General features: G+C 44.1%; 3 protein-coding genes and 1 long non-coding RNA gene across 8 annotated transcripts; 2 read left to right on the top strand and 2 right to left on the bottom strand.

The window, feature by feature from the left end:
- Positions 1–2,583: 2,583 nt before the first annotated feature.
- LOC112070685 (butyrophilin subfamily 1 member A1-like) lies at positions 2,584–6,836 on the top strand. Of its 2 annotated transcripts, none has more exons than XM_024138118.2 (7): positions 2,584–2,730; positions 4,197–4,277; positions 4,934–5,032; positions 5,151–5,252; positions 5,361–5,636; positions 5,755–5,833; positions 5,939–6,836. In XM_024138118.2, the coding sequence occupies exons 2-7, from the start codon at positions 4,218–4,220 to the stop codon at positions 6,523–6,525; spliced, it is 1,203 nt and encodes a 400-aa protein (XP_023993886.1). In that variant the 5' UTR covers positions 2,584–2,730; positions 4,197–4,217; the 3' UTR covers positions 6,526–6,836. The 2 variants fall into 2 exon arrangements, with proteins under 2 accessions (XP_023993886.1, XP_023993888.1); XM_024138120.2 differs by having other exon boundaries at positions 2,587–2,730; positions 5,364–5,636.
- On the bottom strand, positions 6,835–8,772 carry npm2a (nucleophosmin/nucleoplasmin, 2a). 3 transcript variants are annotated; one of them, XM_024138123.2, is made up of 6 exons: positions 8,505–8,772; positions 7,751–7,868; positions 7,566–7,648; positions 7,213–7,423; positions 7,013–7,069; positions 6,835–6,903 (listed from the first exon to the last, which is right to left on the bottom strand). In XM_024138123.2, exons 2-6 carry the CDS (start codon positions 7,800–7,802, stop codon positions 6,884–6,886), a joined length of 423 nt encoding a protein of 140 aa, XP_023993891.1. In that variant the 5' UTR covers positions 7,803–7,868; positions 8,505–8,772; the 3' UTR covers positions 6,835–6,883. The 3 variants fall into 3 exon arrangements, with proteins under 3 accessions (XP_023993891.1, XP_023993890.1, XP_023993889.1); XM_024138122.2 differs by lacking the exon at positions 8,505–8,772 and adding an exon at positions 7,989–8,155; XM_024138121.2 differs by lacking the exon at positions 8,505–8,772 and having other exon boundaries at positions 7,751–7,982.
- LOC112070684 (ATP-dependent DNA helicase Q5) lies at positions 8,265–24,772 on the top strand. Of its 2 annotated transcripts, XM_024138116.2 has the most exons (18): positions 8,269–8,458; positions 8,722–8,843; positions 8,999–9,520; positions 10,423–10,519; positions 10,686–10,960; positions 11,126–11,208; positions 19,648–19,869; positions 20,153–20,273; positions 20,789–20,825; positions 20,934–20,992; positions 21,611–21,684; positions 21,800–21,893; positions 22,022–22,198; positions 22,436–23,073; positions 23,162–23,207; positions 23,332–23,556; positions 23,664–23,736; positions 23,814–24,772. In XM_024138116.2, exons 1-18 carry the CDS (start codon positions 8,365–8,367, stop codon positions 23,993–23,995), a joined length of 3,141 nt encoding a protein of 1,046 aa, XP_023993884.1. In that variant the 5' UTR covers positions 8,269–8,364; the 3' UTR covers positions 23,996–24,772. The 2 variants fall into 2 exon arrangements, with proteins under 2 accessions (XP_023993885.1, XP_023993884.1); XM_024138117.2 differs by lacking the exon at positions 23,664–23,736 and having other exon boundaries at positions 8,265–8,458; positions 23,814–23,902.
- On the bottom strand, positions 11,729–15,749 carry LOC112070687 (uncharacterized). The gene is made up of 3 exons (XR_002893944.2): positions 15,131–15,749; positions 13,237–13,428; positions 11,729–12,996 (listed from the first exon to the last, which is right to left on the bottom strand). It is a non-coding gene; the product is annotated as an uncharacterized lncRNA (long non-coding RNA).

Raw genomic sequence — 24,772 nt, 5'->3', positions numbered from 1 at the left:
CGATTGCTCAGTTTGGCTGGGTGGCCAGCTCTAGGAAGAGTCTTAGTGGTTACAAACGTATTTCATTTAAGAATGATGGAGGCCACTGTGTTCTTGGGGACCTTCAATGCTGCATAATGTTTTTGGTACCCTTCCCCAGATCTGTGTCTCGACACATTCCTGTCTCGGGGCTCTACGGACATTCCTTCGACCTCATGGCCTGTTTTTTTCTCTGACATGCACTGTCACTGGTCCACTTACATGCGCACAGGAGCGACAGCGCCTCTTCCCCCTCAGGAAGTTGAAAAGGTTTGGCATGGACCATCAAATCCTCAAAATGTTCTACAGTTGCACCATTGAGAACATCTTGACTGGCTGCACCATAGCTTGGTATGGCAACAGCACCCCCTTGATCGCATAGCACTGCAGAGGGTGTTGCAGACAGCCCAGTACATCACTGGGGCTGAGCTCCCTGTCATCCAGGACCTCTATATCAGGTGGTGTGATAGGAAAGTCAAGAAAACTGTTAAAGACTCCAGCCACCCAAGCCATGGACTATTCTCTCTGCTTCCACACGGCAAGCAGTATTGGTGCATCAAGACAACAACAGACTCCTGAACAGCTTGTATCTCCAAGCCATAAGAATGCTAAATAGCTAACAGAATGGCTACACAGACTACATATATTTTTTTGTTGCTCTGTCTCTATGCACACTCACAGGACTCTACACACTCACGCACACTGACACTCCAACACACACATAACATGCACACACATTTATACTGACTACAGACACGCACACATACTCACATAGAATCATCATTTATGCTGCTGCTATGCTGTTTATCAAATATCAAATCAAACTTTTTTTGCCACATGCGCCGAATACAAGTGTAGACTTTACTGTGAAATGCTTACTTACAAGCCCTTAACAGTGCAGTTCAAGAAGAAGGAAATATTTACAAAGTAGGCTAAAATAAAAAGTAATAATAAAAAGTGACACAATAAGAATAACGAGGCTATATACAGGGGGCATTGGTATCCTGATGTCTAGTCACCTACCCTATACATATACTGAACAGAAATATAAACGCAACATGTAAAGTGTTGGTCCCATGTTTCATGAGCTGTAATAAAAGTTAATATACACAAAAAGCTTATCTCTCAAATGTTGTGCACAAATTTGTTTACATCCCTGTCAGTTGCACTTCTCCTTTGCCAAGATAATCCATCCACCTGACAGTTGTGGCATATCAAGAAGCTGATTAACCAGCACGATCATTACACAGGTGCACCTTGTGCTGGGGACAATAAATGGCCACTCTAAAATGTACAGTTTTGTTGCACTGATGAACCCGAGGAGTATTTCTGTATGTAAAAGCCCTTTTTGGGGAAAAACTAATTCTGATTGGCTGGGCCTGGCTCCCCAGTGGGTGGGCCTATGCCCTCCCAGACCCACCCATGGCTGCACTCCTTCCCAGTCATGTAAAATCCATAGATTAGGTTCCTCAGGAATTTATTTCAATTGACTGATTTCCTTATGTGAACTGTAACTCAGTAAAATCATTGAAATTGTTCCGTTTATATATTTGTCCACACACACACACCTCTATCACTCCAGTATCCCTGCACATTGTAAATATGATATTGGAACTGACCCTGTATATAGCTTATTACTTTCTCATGTTCTTATTTTTTATTTCTTGAGAGTTTTTGTTTTACCTTCTGTTATTTTTAGTGCTACATTGATATTGATCACTGCATTGTTGGGTTTGGAGCTTGTAAGAAAGGCATTTAATTGCTTGTGACATTAAAACTTGAAACTAATGGATAAATGGATTCTCTTTAGCCATGTTGTAATGGAACTTGCTTTTGAAGTAACCTGAAATATATCACAGTTAACTACTCAGCTTCTGAAACTCAGATTCTCATGTCAAGTAATGAACACTGGTTCATACTACAGAGAAGATGCCTTTACAATGTACTGAACAGTGCCCGGATACCCGAAAGCATCTTAAGACTAAGTTAATCATTAAAATGGTTTGATGAACTTAACCTGAAGATGCTTTTGGGAAACAGGGATAAGTCAACGCTTTATATATACACACTAGATGATGTCAGGGCTGTTTTGATGCCACCGTGCCTCCATCTTGGCACTCCCCCAACGGAGTAAATCTATTTTGGAAGCTATAGAAATGCATTTATTAAAAGTCTACATTTGTTTTTACCACGTTTATTATATTACAGACACCTTCATTCTCCTTTACTGATATAAGTAGGACACGGTGACATCCCGCCAACTTTGAGAAAAAACACTTTATATCAGAGTTGTCTCGAGATGGCTATGCATATTCATGAAATTAGGCTAGTAGCATAGTATATATATTTTTTTGTAGCATAGTATCTCTCTGCATTGAATACAGGCGGTTGACGTCAACAAACCTCATCGAATATTCAAAACTGGATTACAATAATGCTATGTATCCACCAATCCAAAGAAAGGATAGGCGGGAGCTAGACAGCCCGCCGTTCCACTTTGTGGACAACTGATGTACCACAACAATCATGGCGGCGCTGTTTGTCTGCCTTCGGATTCAGAAAACGGAGAGAGCCGAACCATCTTCGTTCCTAGGAAAATCTTGTATGTAAACAAGGTCAGTCATACTGCAGCATACAGTCAACTTGTTCTCCAGTAGAATTACTCCTGTGTATAGAAGACACCAATCGGCTTACATTACAACATTGTGACAGGTATGTCTAACAAGTTTGTACGACTCAACTGCATGATTGTGTCAAATTTTCTATAAAATATAATACATTAATTTCGATTGCATGAAAGTCCACAGACGTCACATAACAGCATGGCATTGTTTAGTGTCGCAAAAATAACTTAACTATCATGCATTGTGCAAAATTCGACATGTTGCAATGTCAACCAAGGATATATAGGATCAAACTCTCTGGCAGTGCCGCAAAGTCACACGACCCTGCTCATTACTTTGTGCGCAGACTGCGTGTGTCTAGACTGGTCTGTAACTGGGTCACTGTCACTCAAACAAAAGATGCAATACACATTGGCCTACTCTGAATACCTGAACAATGTTTCCTGTTTTTGTTTTCATGATTTCATTTGCCTACACACATTTTTGTTGCATTGTATTGCATTTCCTTCCATTGTATTTATTTGTATTCTATTACTAAAGGTTGACATGAGTTTACCATGAATTTTATAACAAATGCCACCTGGTTTTGCTCTCCACAATGTGTGCTGATGAATATGCATTTCATTTAGCAATATTATTATTTTGCGCCAGTCATTATTATTTGGTCTATATTGTGCTTGCCATCCTCTATCTGTTTGTGCTTGGCTGTATCAGGACCCTGTTTGGAAGTCCTCCTAGGTAATCTGCTAAGGGCTTCAGTGGCACACTGACCTAACTCACGTGCCACATTTACACTGCTGCTGACAGCAGACTTACTGGCTTAGCCCACAAGGTGTGTGTTTGTGTGTCTGTGTTATGGAAAAACAAAGGCCAAACACGTTACTGCTGGCAGATGAGACAGCAGCAAAGAGCATGCAGGGCCAGTCACTTTACAGAGGGCCAAGTAACCTCTGCTCTGACTCATCACTGATCCTAACCAAGTTACTGATCAGTTGATGCCCCAGGCTCTAAAAGTGGGTAGGACCCCGTGCTTACCTCACAATGATTTGACTTGAATAACATCCACACAATAACTAGGTCAGAGTATCATTAAAGATTCCAAAGGGGAGGCATTCTTCATGTTATGATGACCACAGAGGTGTTGCTGTTATGATTTGGTCCAGTATGATTAGCCGTGTGTTGCCTGTCCTCCACCCTATGATTAACGATTTAAAGCAATCTTCTTAACAGTGGAGCTGTGTTACTCCTTTGGCCATAATGCCAATGTCTGTTAACTTGACTCTGACAGAATACAGGGCACGAGGGTGGAACAGCTGACACATTTCTAATGAAAGTAGGGCAGGGGTAGTTTTAGATTTCAAACCATTTGAGTCCCCTTAGAGAATTTAGGTGGTCCTGCTACCACTGAATCAGATCAGTGGTGTGGTTTTAGTTCAGCAGTAGCAACTGTCAATCTGAAATCCTTACACGGGCAGTGTATATTATGTCAAGTAGAGTTTCCCTATCTGTCAAGGTACATTTATAATGCTATTTTATCGGTCTTTTTCTTTGTAGAGTCTCAGCACAGTTTCCAAGATGATGCAGTGTTTCCACTTTATAGTCGAGCCGGTCAAGAACATCACAGCCAAGCTTAAGGTACAGTAGGTCAAACTCCTGTCATGCATTACAAATCCTCCAAACAAAAACACCATTTACATGTTTTTTTGTTAAAATCTTTTTTACTACGGTCAGAGATTTTATCATAAAGGAAAGTGACCTTGAAATGGCTGCGGAGGGGTTGTCTTGGTAGCGTCACCAGTCACATGCTTACTCAAGTAGATAGGTTTTAATTGTTTCTGTAGTTTGATTTAATTACCTATTACAAATCAAATCAAAGTTGACGTGTGTGTGTGGTATGGAAAACCCCAGGGAAAACAGATTACTGCTGGCAGATGAGACAGCAGCAGTGAGCATGCAGGGTCAAGTAACCTGCACGGACTGTTGATTTGATGTAGTTTAATTTGATTGTATGAACAAGTAAATGAGGGTGTTGTTGGGTAGATAATAGATGCTGTCAGGGGGGTTATGGGAGAGAGGAGATCTCTTTCTTTCCTGCTGACAGGAGAAGAGCATGGTGTGCATTTTGATAAGGCCAAGTGGGTCCTTTTCTGGGTTGACCTTATTACTTTCTAATGCACTAGTAAAACACCAATTTCTGTCCTAAATCTGTTTCCTTTCCTCTTTTCCTAATATTTATTTTTCATTGCTACTTTCTATGTGTTCTATGGCTGTCTTTTTTTTTTGTCTGTCAGGAATCTCGCAAGAGGGAAAAGAATGAGAAGAGAGAGCCACTGGAAGAGAATCAGCTGTTTATAGTGGAGCTGGCTAGAGACCTCAATCGAGTGTGCCAGGTACCCTGAAATATATACACACCTTTTGTAACATCCATTATACCAGTATCCATTGTCAGGTCTAGTTTGGAGGATAAACAAGTCTACTAAATCCCACACTTGTCTATGCCCTCTGCAGAGGTCTGAGGTGCTGGGGAACATCTGGAAACTAGAGGACATCTGGCCCACTCCTCTTTGCAGGGCCTTCATCCTGGAGTGGGCGTCTCTGCTGGAGAGCAAGGTATGGMGAGCAGGAGCCAAWATWCTGTAACAGCTATTAATATATACTGTATAGCTTGCAGGTGACTTTCTCCAAACACGTGTTRAATGAGTCTTCACCTGTTGTCAGCAGAAGAGRCCCATGCAGTCGGATGGCTGGCCAGAGGAGAGCGAGTGGAGGGAGCAGGACCTGTTCAGTGAGAATGAGATGGAGAACGCTAAGAGGACCATCATCAACTGGACCAAGGACCTGAGAGCCCAACCTGAGCAAAGTGTGTGGCCTGGGGAGGCTGTGGCTCAAGTTCTGGAGGACCTCCAGGCTGCATGGAGGAGTCGCMACATGCCCAACCTCYTGACAGCCATGGAACTGCTCATGTGGGTCTTACTGACACAGGGCCTRGAYAAGGTGKGGGCCTCCTTAAATATCAATTGTCCCCCTTTAAAATAWATTAATGTATATTCATGWTAACAGCTCTGATATTTACCAAAKCCGCTWTTCTCCCTCTCCATCTTTGTGCTTRCAGGAAGCCATCCCTCAACAGTGGCTCATATGGAAGCAGAGGACTCAGAAGATAGGTGCTGCCCGCTACATTCCTCACTCAGGTATGTRATGCCTTGGACAGGCATTGACAGAGCCAGATGTAATGTTCACAGAACGTATTGTTTATTTGACTAATATTTGTTACTCATCTGTTATGTATATTCCAGTATGGGACTGGATCTCTAATGCAGCAGTGGAGATTTCCCTTGACCTGGACACGGCCAACCCTGACCTGCTGATCTCCAACGACGAGAAGAAGATGCGCTGCGGCTTCGAGAGAAAGRATGTGCCAAACTACCACCAGCGCTTCGATGGCTGGTGGTGCGCCACAGGGGTGGAGGGTTTCAACTCTGGCCGCCACTACTGGGAGGTGGAGGTGGGGGAGCGGGACTTTCGGCTGGGTGTGGCCAAGGAGTCAGCCCTGAGGAAGGGCTTCAAGTCCCTGAACACAGACACGGGCTACCTGACCCTGCGCCTRGAGAGGGGCACGGAGCTCAAGGCCCTGACTGTGCCCTTCACTGCCCTGCCGCCTGGTCTCATCCCCCGCAAGGTGGCCGTCTACCTGGACTACGACCAGGGCCAGCTGTCCTTCTACGACGTAGACAGCCGCTCCCACATCTACACCTACAATGAGAGCTTCAACGAGAAGCTGTTCCCTCTGTTCGGCACGACGGAGWTCATTAAGGACCTGGTGATCAAGTCCCCTGGGAGCAAGGCCTATTGCCTCTGTCCCTCCCTGTGCCTGTGGGGCTGAACTTTCCCTCTTAACACCATCCCTCCACCCTATGGTTACCCTCTCATCACTCCTATAGAGTAATCAGAACCTTCRTTACTGTAAAGAACTAGACCATCATGATATTGGATATCTATGTGACCACTGATGCTGCTGCTTCTATGTGATTCTTTCTGCCTCTTCCTTACTCGAGTTATGCTATGCACTCACATGCTCTGTATTTTCGTACATTTGAAAGAATACCGTATTATTATTTTAATCTATTGTGAAATATTAATCCTGCAATAACAATGCACTTTCCGTGATGAATAAATATACGAAGCTCAAAGGTTTTACTTTTTGTGCTGTGTTTTATTGAAGTCCTTCAAATTTGATCATGTTATTGAAGACCACTGTGATCTGAAATAAAAACACAATAACTATTTCATACTGAACTGTACAATGTCATAAGGGATCAAAATAGGTAATCCTGTTAAGAAGCTTAGAAGTTCTATATTTGTTTACTTACCAAGTGGGGGTGTTGATGAGAAGACCCCCTTCTCCTCCTCCTCCTCCTCATAGACCACTATGACAGCACAAAAATACCAGATATCATTTGAATTGAACTTAGCCAAATAAAGAACCGAGTCCCAGAATTGACATATGAATATTTATTTTTATGCCATTCTCTAGACAATAACATAATTTTCTCCTATCTTAATTACTTACATGTCAAATGCTGTCCAGAAATGAAGAGGGGGCCCTGCCCAGACCGAAGGTTGAAGATGACAGGTGGCATGAGCTCAAACCCACTGAAACTGACCATAGGTTGGCACATAGGGTGAAGAGTGGCAATGGGCACTGGCTTGCTGTATTCCCCAACTCTGTCCTGTACCTCCACTACATGCATCTCCTTACTGGCCTCTGCACTCAGACACATCTATACACAAGGGGAGCAGAGATTAGGGGTTGGGCTGTCATTGGACTATGCTATTTTTGTGTCACTGACTAAGTCAAGTGATCTCTGCTAATGGGGTGTGTGGAGAGGGCTGGAGATGGACTAAAGAYTTGAACAGACTGACCGTTCGGATAAAGAAYTGATGCTCCAACAAATCCTCCGCTATTTCAAACACTGCCTTTCTCTGGGTATCATTCAGTTCACAGCCTAGTCAGAGGAGAGAGGAGACCCTGGGTTTACAATACATYGTTGTGCATCTAGGTCACCAATTTCAAACCATCTCAAAGTGGCATTAACCTCAGTACATACCCCAGAGCACACAGACAGTGTCAGAAACAGAGGGTGAAAGGGAGAGATCCATGGAGATGAAGTGGAGTGGAGTTACCTCCTTTTAATATTCTGCAATCCTATGCCTCTTCTCTCCCTGCTTTATTGATAAATAAATCAGTGTTTTTGATTGTGTCAGTGTTTTTGGTTTGGGTGTTGATAAAGTAGTCTATGGAGGTCACCAAATTCAACCAGAACTCAAACGTAAACGGAGACTCACCTCACCGATCGAGACAACAAAAAATTCTAGCATTAAAATCTGTCCTGGCCTGGGTCGTGCTAATCAGGTGCTAATCACAGCGCATTCGACTCTCATTGGCCAGGAAAACAAAGGCGTGTACCCATGGATGATGAATCCAATCAGAGTTGTGTGTGTTTAATGTTTTTTGCACAAAACATAAACAGATCTGTTTCGGTCATTTGACATTAAATAAAACATTATATTTAAAAGAGAACCGTAGATTTAATATGTTTAAAGAGATTCACTGGTTAAAATATGGCTTCCTTTATTATGTGCCGACTGGCATGATGTCATCGATACGCGACGACGAGAGAATGAAGTTTGTTGTCAAGTTGGACGTTTTTCTGGATAAGAGATGACTTCCATTAAAAATGCGTTAAAAAACAATTTTGGGTTCGATAAGTTCCGATCCCAGAAGCAGGAGGACGTTGTTAAAGCAGTTGTTAAAGGTGAGGACCATAATAGACATGTTGGACTTACAATAACTTAACTTACCTATGAACGGCTCTTCTAGTTTTAGCTAAYCTTAGCCAGCCGCGGGCTATCTAACTAGCTAGGTAGCTAATTAGCCAATTCTTCAACCAGTTCATTGACTGTTACCTACTACTAGCTAGCATGATCARTTATTGTCATTAAACATATCTGAGTAATGCCRTTGCCCAAATCGGACTGTCGATGGAATATTGTAAATTACTGCCCCTGTTGTGTGCAGGTGACAGGGATGTTTTTGTGTGCATGCCCACCGGGGCAGGGAAGTCCCTCTGCTACCAGCTTCCTGCAGTGTTGGCTAAGGGTATTACCTTGGTCATATCCCCTCTTATCGCTCTCATCCAGGTCAGTCTCTCTTCTTTAGTATTTTCTTCTGTTGTGTAATTTGTTCTGATTACGTGATTGATTCTGATATAGACTGAGCTATCCTTAACTGCATAGCTAGCTGTGTATTTAGGTTTCTTCAATGACGATCCCTTTCTCTGTATCCACCATAACAGGATCAAGTGGACCACCTAAGGGACCTGAACATTCCTGCATGCTCCATCAACTCCAAGCTCCCTGCAGGGGAGCGCCGTCTGATCCTGGCCGATCTGGAGAGTGAGAGCCCCAGGTTGAAGCTGCTTTACATCACCCCAGAGATGTTGGCCTCCCCTGCCTTCCAGCCCTGCCTTACAGGCCTGCTCTCCCGGAGCCTCCTCTCCTACCTGGCTGTGGACGAGGCTCACTGTGTCTCCCAGTGGGGGCATGACTTCAGACCAGACTACCTCAAACTGGGCAGTYTGCGTGCCCGTCTGCCCGGGGTACCCTGCGTGGCGCTGACTGCCACGGCWCCCCAGAAGGTGCAGGAGGACATAGCAAAGTCCCTGAGGCTGCGATCACCGCTGTCCTTTGCCACACCTGTGTTTCGCAGTAACCTGCATTATGAGGTGGTGTACAGGGAGCTACTGGAGGACCCCTACAAGCACCTGCATGCCTTCATCAGGGAGGCCCTGACCCTGGGGGAAGGCCCCAAAGGACAGGTTGGTGGAGTAGATTCCCCTCTGACTCTCTCTTATATGCAGTATCTCTTCCTACTATATCTAATGGATGGTGTAATTAGTTAGGGCTGGGCGATATGGCCTAAAAATTATATGTCTATTTTTTATTATGGCCGATTCACAATATATATCTAGATTTAGAGGTCAAATACACCGCAACAGTCAGCAATAATCTAATGAATTCAGGGCTTGTGAAATTATACCTAGGGTAAATATAAGCCTTCCACAACCATAAAACCCACTAATAATGTAATTATTGTATCAAAATAGTATAACCTGCTTTTTTGCAATATTCACTGATCTGGCTTTCAAGTCTGTTGCAAAACGGGCATTTTCATAGACAATCTGAACAAGAATTTACCAGAATCAGTGTTCATTGATTCTCTGGTTTTAGTAGTGTCTGCTCTGCGTGCAATTTGAGGAGTTGAAAGGTTAACTTCTCCTCTATTACAGTAAAATCATGGATGGTGTAATCAGAGTAATGTGTTTCAGTGTCCCTATGACTGATTCTGTTGGAACAAACCTTAAATGCAAATAGCAAGTTGAAACCACTTGTCAGGGAGGAAGTGATCAGTCATCTTTGTTGTTGTGAGTTGCAGGGGGAGGGGCTTTGTGTGTGTGTGTGTGTGTGTGTGTGTGTGTGTGTGTGCGTGTGTGCGTGTGTGAGAGAATGGGAAGGTGCATAGAAGGAGCAAACGAGACAAGACCAAAAAGACATGAGAAAAAGCAGACAAACGGTCATAAAATACAAAAAGTGATTGTTGCGATACAGGCATTTGGAATATTGCTCTAAAACAAATTCTAATTAATTCAATATGTCATCCAGCCTTATAATCAGTGCATGGTACTTAGCTTGGGATATTTATCTGTATGTCTTTCTTCAGGGTTGTGGAATTGTGTACTGTCGAACCAGAGAAGGCTGTGAGACGTTGGCTTACAAACTGACTAAGCTGGGAGTCCTGGCCAAGCCTTACCATGCAGGTGAGACATTCCTCAAGGGCTTACAAACATTGTGGGGTAGGATAGTAAATGGCAATGTTAAAGTTGAATAAAGACAAGAATCAAGCAGATTATTATTATTGATGGTGAGATGAGACATAACAAAGTGGGCGGCATGACTCTTGACCTTTAACTCCTGCTTGTGTAGGGTTGAAGGCAGGAGATCGCACAGAGGCTCAGACTGATTGGATGCAGGGTAAGGTGCTTGTCATTGTGGCCACCATCAGCTTTGGCATGGGGGTGGACAAATCTAATGTCAGGTTTGTGGCCCACTGGAACCTTGCCAAGTCACTTGCCAGTTACTACCAGGAATCTGGGCGTGCGGGGCGAGAYGGGCTGCCCTCTTCYTGCAGGACRTACTACTCCCCCAAGGACAGGGAGCAGTTGAACTTCCTCATCCGCAAGGAGGTGGCCYGCAAACAGGTTACGTCTAACTACACTGTCAACCTGCCTCACAGGCTTGTTATTAGCATAGCAATATGATGGTGCTGTAAATGCATGGGGATTGCAATTGGTGTGTACAGTGTTCAAATMTTTTTATGTTTGTTTATTTAACTTTGAGCGAATRATTGTGTGACTTCTCTGCAGGCAAAGCGTGGCTCCGAGAAAGATCAGGACAAGGCTTCCATCACAGACTTCGAGGCCATGGTGTCATTCTGTGAGCAAGAGGGGTGAGTGTTATATAACACAGGTGTTCCCAAACTTTTTCACTCAGGCCCCCCCTTCCAGCATTGGGGAACATCTCGCGCTCCCCCTGTGCTCGCGCGCGACGTCTATTTCTGTGGGCACAAGCACTGTTCATGACACACCCCTCTTGTTGGAGCAGAGAAGATTTTGCAGGTTTAAAAGCTTACAATATTTCCTGCAAATCTACACATTTTGTCATGGTGTGCGGAGAAACTTTTGCAGTTTTAAAGCAAATTTTCTTGCAATTCTATGTTTTGTCATGTGATATTTGAGTGACTCAAACATTACAAAAAAAAGTCAACAGGCTAGTTGATCTGGACATTTCTGACAAGTTATAAATGGCTCTCTTAGGTCTGCAATGACTGAGAAACTGATGATGCACTACATCATTTTTAAATTGCAACTTGTGTATTCTATTATTTAAATGTTCAAGAGTGTGTGTGTGGGGGGGCGCAACAGCAGCCCACAGTTTGGGAACCACTGATATAACTCACCACAATCATCTGCATTTTTGTTTTATTTTATGGAAGAGAGATACAAAAGCATATTGCACTATTTTAGGCAGCCTAAGAAAATGCTTTTTCAGAAGGAAGAGATGCCCTTTTTAACCTATGCAACAACTACGGAAATGACAGCGTTACTCTTTTTCGGTTTTTGTGTATAACTGTGAAGCATATTACAAGGCTTCCTCACTGCCTCAGTTCCATGTTTGTACAGCAGAGGGCAGGCATGGTCCTCTGAATCCCCTGAGGAATGAGATAATGGCTTGTTTTTGCTGAACTAATGCTGTGTTCACGTGCTAGTTGGAACTAGGAAACAGACTTTTTTGACTTGCTAACTGGTTGAGTTATACACGTGCCGCGTTCAACCAGTTAGCAAATTACACATTTCTGAGTTTCCTAGTTCCATCTAGCACTTGAACAAGGCAATAAAACAAAGGACGTCCTTTAGATAGAAGACATATGGCAACACTCTCACAACGGGTTTGGCAAGATGCCTCCATTTAAATTAGTTGTTGATGGGATCTGCAGAGGGTTCTTTCTTAGAGTCTCTGAGCCAGTGGCAGAGGTTGAGTTGACACTCATACAGCCTAGAACTGACAGACATTCATCTCCCCAAGCAATCTCCTGTGCTTCTATTGGGATTTTTTTTGCTACATGTATAGTTGTTTGTATTACTTGATGCATTTGTATTTGTGTGTGTGTGTGTGTGTGTGTGTGTGTGATTCCATGCTCCTGTGTTCCTTGTGTTGTGTGGATCAGTTGAAGCCGTCCTAGAGGTCTAGTCTTGTCCATCTCTCACGTCAAAGACTGCTTTATTAGCCAGCAGAGCCCAGGGATGCCCCATGGAATGTTGATACTCCTGAAAGCCTGGAAGYCGGGCCTGTTTGGCTGCTTCTCAGGGAGGCTCTGTGTGTGTTTTGTATGGAGGTGTGTTGTTCAAGGGCCGGGCTCCTTTATAGATGGGCTCCACACCCTCCCCACGGAACCTCCTCATTCCTCCGGGGTTAAGAGGCCCATAGAGTGCCTCTCCAGAATGTCTCTCCTGGTGATACAGTGGTGACAGAGGGTTTTCAGTTCACACCACTCTGCATGGGTCTTCATTCTTCTGGGGTTTAGAGGTCCATAGAGTGCCTGTTGATAATGTCTCTCCTCATTATTGGGGGAAGTGGGGATTGTCTCAGGTTAGCTGACTATGTGGCCCCTTGGTTCTGGTTCTGTGACAGCAGCAGCACGTCAAACAGGTCATCAGCAGCATGAGCAGGAAGACCACTAGGAAAGAACACACCATTGACAACACCTTTTATAGGAGCTGGCCTACATATTTGAATTATGTCTAGGCTATGTCTAGACAGGATGATTGATTTCCCACTATCTAAAGTGATATTACAGATGTTGGAGTTTCATCCTTTGCAAGACATGTTCTGACATGTTCTGAAGCACATGGTTAGGTGTATGGAGTATATCTCCACTGAGAGGTGTGTGTATATCTATATGAGAGGTGTAGCTTACCGATAAAGAGGACGAGGACAGCGAAGGCCCCCATCTCCAGAGGGCTGGCGGTGGGGAGACCCTGCAGTTTGGCCCAGAGCTTCTGTAGCAGGGTCAGCATCTCCTCCCTGGCATCCATCATGTCACTCACACACTGAGGGTGGGTGCAACTCTGTAGTATCTGGGTGCAGGTTGTGTGATGTGACCACTTTGCTGAAGGTACAAATAAAGGGATAAAAGTAGATGGATTATTAATAATGGATTATTATTACAATATATTATTAGAATTATTAGAATCTAAGCATTTGTTTCATTCCTTATTCTTCACCCATAATGGACTGTGAGTCTAGAAGTCAGAGATGCTGTATGTTACTGTCTAAATATGTAGATGACCTGACACCAATGGAATGTTGACAAACCATTGTGTTCATCCTTGAATATATAGGCTAGCTGCTAGTGCATGTGTTTCTGATGAGTAGGTAGGACAGAGTGAAATCAACTGATTCCTATAAGAAAGAGGAGGCTCTAGAAAGTGTGTTATAATCTGGTAATATGTTGGTGTGTAAATGATTTTGTTTTTCTGGGCCAGTGGGATTGTGTCTGTTCCAGGCTTACTAGAGTAACTATAGGGCTCTCCCAGCAGCATAGCTGTGGACTGACACGCCACAGTTATCACAACAGTCATGAGACCGAGAGGAGGGTCCCACTGGCTGACTGTATAAAGGGAGGACTTTTATCTATGTTATTTCAAGGGCAGACATCGATGTTTTCCTTGTTGTGTGTTAAAATATATTCTAGGTTTCTGTCTATTCTTTATGCACATGTGAGTAGGCCATATGTTGCTGTTGCTATGGGAAAGTATGTTCCCTATAAACTGTAAATAGCAGTTGGGTGTGACAATTGATGCCAAGACAGGATCCTGCTCATATGAATTATCTCATGATCATCCCTCCACAGTTCTCCTCCTCATCACACTCTCTTTATCTTCTTCTCTCTAGCTATGCAGCTACACCAGTGTTACTTCTCTCCCAACCCTGATCACACTGTAGGCTACTTGATTACATTACATGTCTGTTCTCTTCATCACAACACTAGATTGACTTGGATTGGGATAGACTTGAATCTATTGATTCTATTAAAGGGGAAGTCTTTAGAAAAATAGAATAGTGCTTCAATTCATTTGACAGTAAAATGCTTTATTGACTATCGGTGTGGCATGTAAAACAGATACCAGACTGTTGGCTCAGTCTCTTTGTCCTGCTGTCTGTGTCCCTTTTAAAGAGTTTCTGTTCCTGTTGTGTTGCTGGACCTGCCCGAGTTCACAGTGGTGGAATGTGTTCTGTCCAATGTATTTTGTATAAATAGTTTTGACTTTAGTTCTGTTTCCCACAGCTGCTCTGTTTCTCTCTCCCAGGTAGACTCCCACCAGCTGGTGTAGTGATGGATCCCAGTCAGACTGGGCTTTCACCAGTCTCAGGTTTCATGGCTAGGCCGGGGGGTATGGGAGCAAGTCTTCCCACAGTAGTAAAGTCTAGCTAAATATTCAGCTGTTAGAAATGTCATTATGGTAATGACATACAGGAAGAGAGCTCTCCTTATAGAGCTGTTCCAACTCTGGTCCACACTGTGTTCACATGTAAATAGCCTCCCTATTAATACACAGCTGGAATACACTGATGACAGCTAAATTACACTCTTCACATTCTTTTGGTTAGGCTATAAAGTATGCTAACACTGTTATTCTGGCCTGTATTTGCATGTATATAGGCTACATGTACACACTCACAACCAGCATACACTCACCTGAACTGTATGGGTAGTTTGCAGATATGCAACAGAGGAAATAAAGGTGCTAAACTGTGCTTGTCTAACGAAGCGAATCAGTTAGTGATGTAACACAAGAACCAACACCTACCTGAGTGAGTGTGGAGAGCGAGTTCCCTGTGTGTTGCTGGGTGAGCTGGAGCCAGCAGTGAGACAGAGGTGGTGACCTCGCCTCCTCGACCCAGCGGTCTTTTCAGGATTAGGTTCAGCAGAAATAAGTCCTCAAGTAGCGATTAGCATCGACGCCAAGAGATGGCCAAACCCCCATCCGCTGCACTGCTGTCCTCTGTACAGTCTGTTCTGGGTTTCAGAAAGGAAACAAATCGGGCTCGAAGTGAGCTTTCTCCAGCTGTCATTGGTTTGCTTTCCACTGTCTCTCGCTCCACTCTTATTCTCTCCTTTTATTCTTACTTCTCTCCCAGTTAGTAGTAGCTGTTGTCATCTCTTGGTGCCAGTGGAAAAGGCAGCGGTTGTGCAAGAGCAACACTGTTTATCTCCACTTACAAAGGACTCCTGCTGTGTTTTTGTGCTCTCTGCCTGTTGTATTAATGCTAGTTCATCATCTCCTCCTTCTGCTGTGGGTCGTTATCTTCTTCCTTCACTCCTCCTCTGGAAAGACTCAGTTGCTTCATGAGCTCTGTCTCTTTCTCGCTCTCTCTCTGTCTCTCGCTCGCTCGCTCTCTCTCTCAATCCCCTCTCTCTCTCTCTCAATCCCCTCTCTCTCTCTCTCTCTCTCTCTTACTCTCCCCTCCTCCCTTGGTGAGACTGCCTCTTTCCCCCCTTTTTGAAAACTGTGGAGACTGGGTTTCCATCCGAGGTAGTCTTGCTTTGTGTGTTATGGAGGTGGCTTGATTAGTATTCCTCCGAGACACTAGCCTGTATGAATGTGTGTACGACTGAGTGGATCTCTGTGTGTGTATACATGACATAATAYTGTGTATTGAGTGAAAGAGCAAGCTGTTATACAAAGAAGCGGAACAGCCATACTCTAAAGAGTGAATAGACATTCAGATGTTTAAATCTATTTAAAAGTCATTTAGAACAGTTAAATTTGCCCATGTAGAAGTGGTCAGAAAGTGTCTTTTTGGACCTGAATGCCAAAACATTCTAGCTCAAAGTTGACCATTGCTCAAAGTGGACCAGTTTTGTATACCCCACATCCATGAGACATCCATGTCTTCATCACTGGAAAAGATAAACAGTTCAGTTTTAAATCATTTAAAAGCTTACAAAAAGGTTGTCAAAATACACTGCTCAAAAAAATAAAGGGAACACTTAAACAACACAATGTAACTCCAAGTCAATCCAACTTCTGTGAAATCAAACTGTCCACTTAGGAAGCAACACTGATTGACAAATAATTTACATGCTGTTGTGCAAATGGAATAGACAACAGGTGGAAATTATAGGCAATTAGCAGACACCCCCCAATAAAGGAGTGGTTCTGCAGGTGGTGACCACAGACCACTTCTCAGTTCCTATGCTTCCTGGCTGAGTGTTGGTCACTTTTGAATGCTGGCGGTGCTTTCACTCTAGTGGTAACATGAGACGGAGTCTACAACCCACACAAGTGGCTCAGGTAGTGCAGCTCATCCATGATGGCACATCAATGCGAGCTGTGGCAAGAAGGTTTGCTGTGTCTGTCAGCGTAGTGTCCAGAGCATGGAGGCGCTACCAGGAGACAGGCCAGTACATCAGGAGACGTGGAGGAGGCCGCAGGAGGGCAAGAACCCAGCAGCAGGACCGCTACCTCCGCCTTTGAGCAAGAGGAGCACTGCCAGAGCCCTGCAAAATGACCTCCAGCAGGCCACAAATGTGCATGTGTCTGCTCAAACGGTCAGAAACAGACTCCATGAGGGTGGTATGAGGGCCCGACGTCCACAGGTGGGGGTTGTGCTTACAGCCCAACACCGTGCAGGACGTTTGGCATTTGCCAGAGAAACACCAAGATTGGCAAATTCGCCACTGGCGCCCTTGTGCTCTTCACAGATGAAAGCAGGTTCACACTGAGCACGTGACAGACGTGACAAAGTCTGGAGACGCCGTGGAGAACGTTCTGCTGCCTGCAACATCCTCCAGCATGACCGGTTTGGTGGTGGGTCAGTCATGGGGGTGGGGTGGCATTTCTTTGGGGGGCCGCACAGCCCTCCATGTGCTCGCCAGAGGTAGCCTGACTGCCATTAGGTACCGAGATGAGATCCTCAGACCCCTTGTGAGACCATATGCTGGTGCGGTTGGCCCTGGGTTCCTCCTAATGCAAGACAATGCTAGACCTCAGTGGCTGGAGTGTGTCAGCAGTTCCTGCAAGAGGAAGGCATTGATGCTATGGACTGGCCGCCCGTTCCCCAGACCTGAATCCAATTGAGCACATCTGGGACATCATGTCTCGCTCCATCCACCAACGCCACGTTGCACCACAGACTGTCCAGAGTTGGCGGATGCTTTAGTCCAGGTCTGGGAGGAGATGCCTCAGGAGACCATCCGCCACCTCATCAGAGCATGCCCAGGCGTTGTAGGGAGATCATACAGGCACGTGGAGGCCACACACACTACTGAGCCTCATTTTACTTGTTTTAAGGACATTACATCAAAGTTGGATCAGCCTGTAGTGTGGTTTTCCACTTTAATTTTGAGTGTGACTCCAAATCCAGACCTCCATGTGTTGATAAATTTGATTTCCATTGATAATTTTTGTGTGATTTTGTTGTCAGCACATTCAACTATGTAAAGAAAAAAGAATTTAATAAGAATATTTCATTCATTCAGATCTAGGATGTGTTATTTTAGTGTTCCCTTTATTTTTTTGAGCAGTGTATTTGATAAATTATTTCGGTTGAGACACAACATGCTCTTGTCATGTCATTTCAATCATAGCAATATAATTCATAGAATGGACCTATCCCTTCAGACCCCTGCAATTAAGCTGATACACCATTGACATTTTAAATGTAATTTAAATGTTTACTTCTAATTACTACCATAAAGATGGCTGCTGGTCCACACACAATTGAATTTCAACTTAAATGGGAATGTATATTCTATGATCTAGATTTCAATAGGTTTCCTATGGAAGATTGACAGTGTTATTTAAACCAACTGATATTCCCATTCAAGTCAACATTCTCTGATGTGGGGACCTCCTACCATCTCTCTGGTACCATTTTAAAAGTAGACATTTTTATTTTTGTCACATTTTACTATATTTATCAGCCAAAACATGACAACCACCCTGTATTCAAGAGTATGCTGTGTCTCAACCGATGGCAGGCACAACACAACCTTAGATGAGGAAAAATAAGGTCTACGCTACAACATACGGGAAAATGTGTTTTTGTTGTTGAGTTTACACGGTTTTAGATGATTGACATCAAAGGTAAAAAATGTTTTGGGAAGAAATGATCAAATAGTTTGACAACCCTTTTTGTACATTTTTTAATTATATCAAACTCAACTGTTTATCTTTTCCAGTGATTTAAGACATTGATGTCTCATGTTATGGTGGGGTATACAAAATAAGTCACCTTGAGCACCTATATTGCCTAAATGTTTTGGTATTCAGGTTTCAAAAAGCAGTGGTGTAAAGTACTTAAGTAAAAATACTTTAAAGTACTACTTAAGTAGTTTTTTTCCCCATTATCTGTACTTTACTTTACTATTTTATATTTTCGACAACTTTTACTTCACTACATTCCTAAAGAAAATGATGTACTTTTTAATCTTGACATTTTCTCTGACACCCGAAAGTACTCCTTACATTTTGAATGCTTAGCGGGACAGGAAAATAGTCCAATTCACGCACTTATCAAGAGAACACGTGGTCATCCCTACTGCCTCTTATCTGGTGGACTCACGAAACACAAATGCTTAGTTTGTAAATTATGTCTGAGTGTTGGAGCATGTCCCTGGCTATCCATAAATGTAAAAAAAAAAATGATAATTTAAAACCAAATACTTTGACTCAAGTAGTATTTTACTGGGTGACTTTTGAGTCATTTTCTATTAAGGTATCTTTTACTTTTACTCAAGTATGACAATTGGGTACTTTTTCCACCACTGCCAAAAAGTGACTTTCTGACCACTTCTATCATGGGCAAATATGTATGGTAAGTTTTGTTCAAATCAAAAGGGGTGTGGTCAAAAAGGCATTCAAATCAAATGGAACGACGCCTCTCTGCTCAAGTGGGATTAGCATATAGTGATAGCGAGTCGGGTCAAAGCCTTATTTGGCCACATGATGGCCAGTTGAGTGTGACCTTGTTTGATCACACATCATGCACACACACACACACACACATCGATCATAGACCGTAATGGAGAATATGTTACACAGTGGTAGCTATTGATCAATGACGATCCTCTTCTTCATTTCTCCATGACACAATCATTGTATAATTCCTCCTATCAGCAGCATTAGCTACCTTTCTGATATTATACTGTGTCATGTGCACTTTTCTGTATTATGAGTCTTAATGAGGCATGCACAATATCTTTGCTCTGAGCATTTTGAGACACTTTGGGCTCCACTGAGCTACTCTCCTAGGGGTTTGACCTCTAGCATGTCTGTGCAATATGTTTGTCTCTCTCACACCCGTATTTCTGGGCTCTCAGCTGCCGCCATGCCACCATCTCCAAGTTCTTTGGGGACCAGAAGCCGGACTGTGCGGGGGCCTGTGACTACTGTCGTGACCCCAAGGCTGTGCGGGCCCAGCTGGAGAAGGGGGCCACTTTGTGCACCAAGACTGGAGCAGCTCGGAGCACACAGCCCAGGGGCCCGTTTGGGTTTGACCGTGACCTCTACGCCGGGGGGAGGAAGGGCTATGGCTTTGAGAGGTCAGAAATGCAATGGTCTAGTAGCCTGGAGGCCAGTCTAACTCTGTTGGTTAAAGCAGAAACAGACTGGCATCCAGGCTAACATTTGTTGTAGTTTTTAGTTGCTAACAGGGCAAGATGGGGGGTCTTTCCTTCTGACTTGCTAGTCATGTTTTGGTTGCAGTATTTGGTTGGATTAGGATTATTTTCAAAGGTATTGTTGATTTTAAAATGTGTTTTCTAGCTGTCACTCATAGACAGTACAGTAGGAATGCTGAGGTCTGTGGTGATGTCATCTCCTCAGGCATGATGAGGAGGGCTGGGAGAGCGGTGGTGATGATGATGGCTCCGAACATCGGAGGAAGGAGTTTGGAGATCTCTTCAAGAAACAAATGAAACTGCGCAAGATGAAACATCACATTCATGTACTGTGTACATGCTGTACATGGACAGCCCTGCTGTCATACTGTTATACACAACATCTGACTCATAAGCATTCCATTGCTTCAGTAAACAAACCTTCATACACTGTAGCAGCTCCCTCTCTCTCCACATCTGTGTTCCAGCTGTGGCCAGCCAGTCAGCCAGGCAAGGAGGCTATGGGGCTAGGGGCCCCTGTAAGGCACCATGTTGTAAATCTCTCCCATATGTGGAGTCAAATCGAGCACAACAGGGCTATTCAAATCCATACTATTAATCCTGACAAACAAAAGACGTGTTGAGTTGAGCCATTATTTTGAGACTGTTGGTTTGAGATGCTGCCAGCAACAGCATGGGGCTTGGAACACTGAAACACTAGCAACTAGGTGAGAGAGGCAGCAGTCTAGTGCTGGAGTGAGGAATTTGAGGGGCCCTCTGTAGGTTCTCTGCTCTAACTGACAATCAAAGTGTAAGGGGGGTGTCTTATTTCCCTTTGTTTTCTTCTCTCTCTTTCCTCTAGGTGTCTGAGGGACACAAAGATTCATTTATCCCCCCAGGTGGGTTCTCTATTGTTGTAATATCAGTGTAGACAAGCAAAGTGACTGACTAATAATACTGTTATGTGACTGAATGGGTTTGGATATTGTGTTCAAATGTGTCTACAGATGATAACTGCCCACTCAGGGAGGCCAGCAGCCAGAAAATCCCCAGGCTCACTGTCAAGGTACAGCTCTAGTATGGAAACGTCTCACACACGCGCATGCTCACATGCATGCTCACGTACGTGCAAAGCAATATGCACATTCACATGTGTTTGATGTTTAATGCACATGTCCTTGTGTATTCAGCGTCTCCACCATCATGAGCTCGTTAGAAACTATTTATTCATCCATAATTACATTCTGCTTTAAATCCTTTACCCAACAAGATGCTGGCTTATCCAGGGTCCCACTCTCAATAAGTGATCAAATGCACAGAGCACTGAACATCTATGTTTGCAGATTGAGGGAACAGAGAGGGATTGTACTACCACTGTGTGGTTCATACATGTATTACAAGAATACCCATTTTCAAGGAAAATATTTAGCCACATTTTGTATTTTTTTAACAGTGTCTGACTGATTGTATGTCATGATTTAAAAAAGTTAAAATAAATGTATGTATAATGTTGATTTTATTCTGGAGCTGCTACTGACCAGTTCTTCCTTGTAAAGACATGCTTTAAATCTCAATGACACTTTCCCTTTGAATAGGGGATGAAATCAAATGAATACATCTTCACTTGCCTTTAAAAAAAATAGTTTTGATGAGAGTGTGTGCCAAATGTGTGCATCAATTCTAGGCCCGGGAGCACTGTGTGGCCCTGTTACAGGAGGCTCTGAACAACCACCAGGTGGCAGCAGCAGACACACACAGGTACCAGTCACTACTAACCACATGCACCTAAAATGCCAAGTCACTGATGCCACTGGGACAACTGAACTGACACTTGGATTTCTTTCTTTCCCTTTTCCCCCCGCCCCTCACCCAGCTCTGACACACTCTCCTTGGCAGTGGATATTGAACATGAGGTCTTCAAGATCACCAAGTCTTCCAACTTGTACAAAGCAGCTGTCCTAAAGAGAGTAAGTAGCTCCTGACTACTGTCTGGTTTATTGTACAACTCTAAAGTCACTTTATGTATCGAGTCCAATGGAAGCTATTCTTTTTAAGTTATTCTTTCACTCATCTAACTTATCTCTTGTTTCTAAAGGTATCAGAGATGAAGAAGGGAGGGGCTGCCTCTGCAGGAGGAGGAAGAGGAGAAGGGACCAGCGGCTCTGGGGAATCCACAGAGATAAAGACTGAATCCAAAGATGAAGCAGCCTCCTCCTCTTCCTCCTTGACTGAGGAGCAGCAGGGCTTCACGCCCGCCTCACAGATCTACTCAGTAAGGCCCAACACCACAGCACACAGAGAACTCTGCTTTTACTTTGCTTTAGAAAATACTGTAGTGCTCCTTTATAAGCAGCAGTAATGACTAAATATGTATCTACTGGCTAATGCATTGAGACTGTCTCAGCCCATTTATTAACAGGATGCAGTCAGTGTTATTGTGAGTCAGCCTCATACTGTACTGGGTTCTATTAGTAACTAAGCATCCTTCCTTCTGTGTCTCCTTCACCAGCTAAAGCGGAAGAGAATAGGAGCAGGTCTGAGGGGCTCCTCCAACCCCTTCCAGACTGCCAGTGAGCTGCTGAGGGCCTCTAACTGTGAGGGCTCCACTACAGGTCCAGGGGCCAACAGGGGGACAGGGAGCGGGGGCCCTGACTGYCTGGCTGGGTCTGGAGAGTCAGCTGGTGAGGAGGAGAGGGGGAAGAGGAAGGAGACAAAGACTGGAGATGCAGCACCAACCATCAGCTCCTCCATCAGAGCTAAAGCCAGTGCAGTCTCTGCCTTCCTGAACAGTCCCACCAAGACAGGAGGCAAGGCCCTGAGCAAGAAGCAGAAGCTAGCAGAGGCTGCTAAGAACTCCCGCAACATTACCCAGTACTTTGGGGAGAAACCGATTGAAAAGAGTCAAGAAGTGGAGATAAGAACCAATGATGTGTCGTCTCAGGTCTTTTCAATACCACCCCAGTCACTCCCCACTCAGGAAATCACACCTGCTACTGTCTCCATGGATACCATCCCTATGGACACTAGTCCCATGGAAATCATCCCCACGGAAACCATCCCCATCGAAACTATCCCCACAGAAACCAACAACTTGGATAATGATGATGAGGAGGTTAAAGAGGAAGCTAAACTGGACTCTATCACAGTGTAAGATGTCCCTCGGAAGTTGATTGGTCTTTGACTGGTTTATTCCGTTATGCGCCTCTCTCTCTAAACTCCTTTGTCTTCTTCACAGGCAAAATGCACATGAAAACAAGGCTAAATCGTTGCTAAAACTAAGGGTATGGAGATCAATATTATATTGCCACAACAGTCTTATTGTGTCGTCCATGTTTTTTTAACAGTAATGTAATGATGACATCATTGTTAACATCTACTACCACATGTTCTCTGTGTGTGTGTCAGCTATGTGAGGACAGTGAAGAGAGGGAGGCCCTCCCCGCAGCCAAGCGTAGCTGCCCCCTACAGGACAGCAGGAAGAAGGTGACCTTTAACCCCAAAGTCCAGGAGACTGTACTGGAGCCAGGGAGCCCAAGCAAAGCCCCCAAGCCTGTGTCTCTGAAGGAGGTGGCTGACATCGTGGTGCGCTGTCTAGACCCCTTCTATACGCAGGGCAAGTTTGCCACCAAGGTGAGGGAGAGCGGGAAGGGGCATAAGCTGTGATGAAGATATTTAGTTCTTCATTTGTCACTTTTTCAAATTGTAGTATTCCAAATGTGAAATCTTCCTTGTTATAGGAGCTATTCAAGTCATTTGCCCGCTACTTGTCTCATCTACTAGCAGAGGGGAGGAGTAGGGGAAGAGGTCAAGGTGAGGAAGACAAACATTGTGTGTGCACACTAGCACAAGCTGCCTTTTCTAATAATGAACTATATTTGTGTCCACAGTGAAAATGCAGGCCAAGAATCTGATAAAGAAGTTCTTCAGCGGTGTGAAGCGCTGTGAGAGTGAAGCAGACTGGAAGCACCTGAAGGGACCACACAGCACTGAGACCTCTGAACACAGAGGGATGGGAGGAGGCGGGACTATGAACGGAAAGGTGGAGGAGGATAACAACCTGGGGGTCTGATCCCTTCATCCACTCTCTCGCTCGCTCTCCAACTGATTCCCTCCCTCACATCTCTCCCAGGCCAAGATACTGAGCCGTTACAGAGATGATATGCTGCTAGGCTGTGTCAACTCCAGGCTCATGCTGTCGTGCCGTGGAGAGCCGCTGTAATGGCGGCCATTAAACATGTACTGTATACAGCATGTCTGCTGGTGCTGCTGGGGAACAGTTAGTCATCCCTGCTCAATGCCGAACAGAGGTGGCTCTTTGTTTGATGTTAGCACCATGTGACTAGTACATGGATGCTATGGTTTTACCAGGCCAAACCCTGCTGCTATCTGGTCTGTCATTCTGCCTGACTAAAGAGGACACCCAGCTGGATGTGTAACAGCCACACTCTATCCTTGATTGATTTTAGAGCTGTCATTTAATGTCTTTTTTGTTGTTAGTTTGTTAGTTATTAGTTGTTTTCATGAGATTCTCAATGAGAACTTTTGTTTATGCTGAGGAATCCCCAAAAATATTAATTAGTTTTTTCTCTTGTCCTTATGGTTATCTGGTACAAAGTTATCTTGTCTAAAAAGATCAGAGCTGGCCACTCTGCCTGTGCTGGTTGGTGACTGGGTGGGTGACTTTTCAAACAGTCAGTCATTTCAAACATGATGGAATCCAAAGAGCACTTGATGCACCAATGGGGGAAAAGCTCCCAGCCATCACAGAAATGTATCCAAAAACCCCAGCCATCACACACATTTACTCCATGTGAGACCTGTTTACAATAAAATCTCTAACACTGAA

This window comes from Salvelinus sp. IW2-2015, unplaced genomic scaffold, assembly GCF_002910315.2.
Source record: "Salvelinus sp. IW2-2015 unplaced genomic scaffold, ASM291031v2 Un_scaffold1391, whole genome shotgun sequence".
Classification (NCBI taxonomy): Eukaryota; Metazoa; Chordata; class Actinopteri; order Salmoniformes; family Salmonidae; genus Salvelinus; species Salvelinus sp. IW2-2015.
The sequence above is the reverse complement of the archived record's forward strand: the minus strand, read 5'-3'. Positions and strand labels throughout refer to the sequence as shown.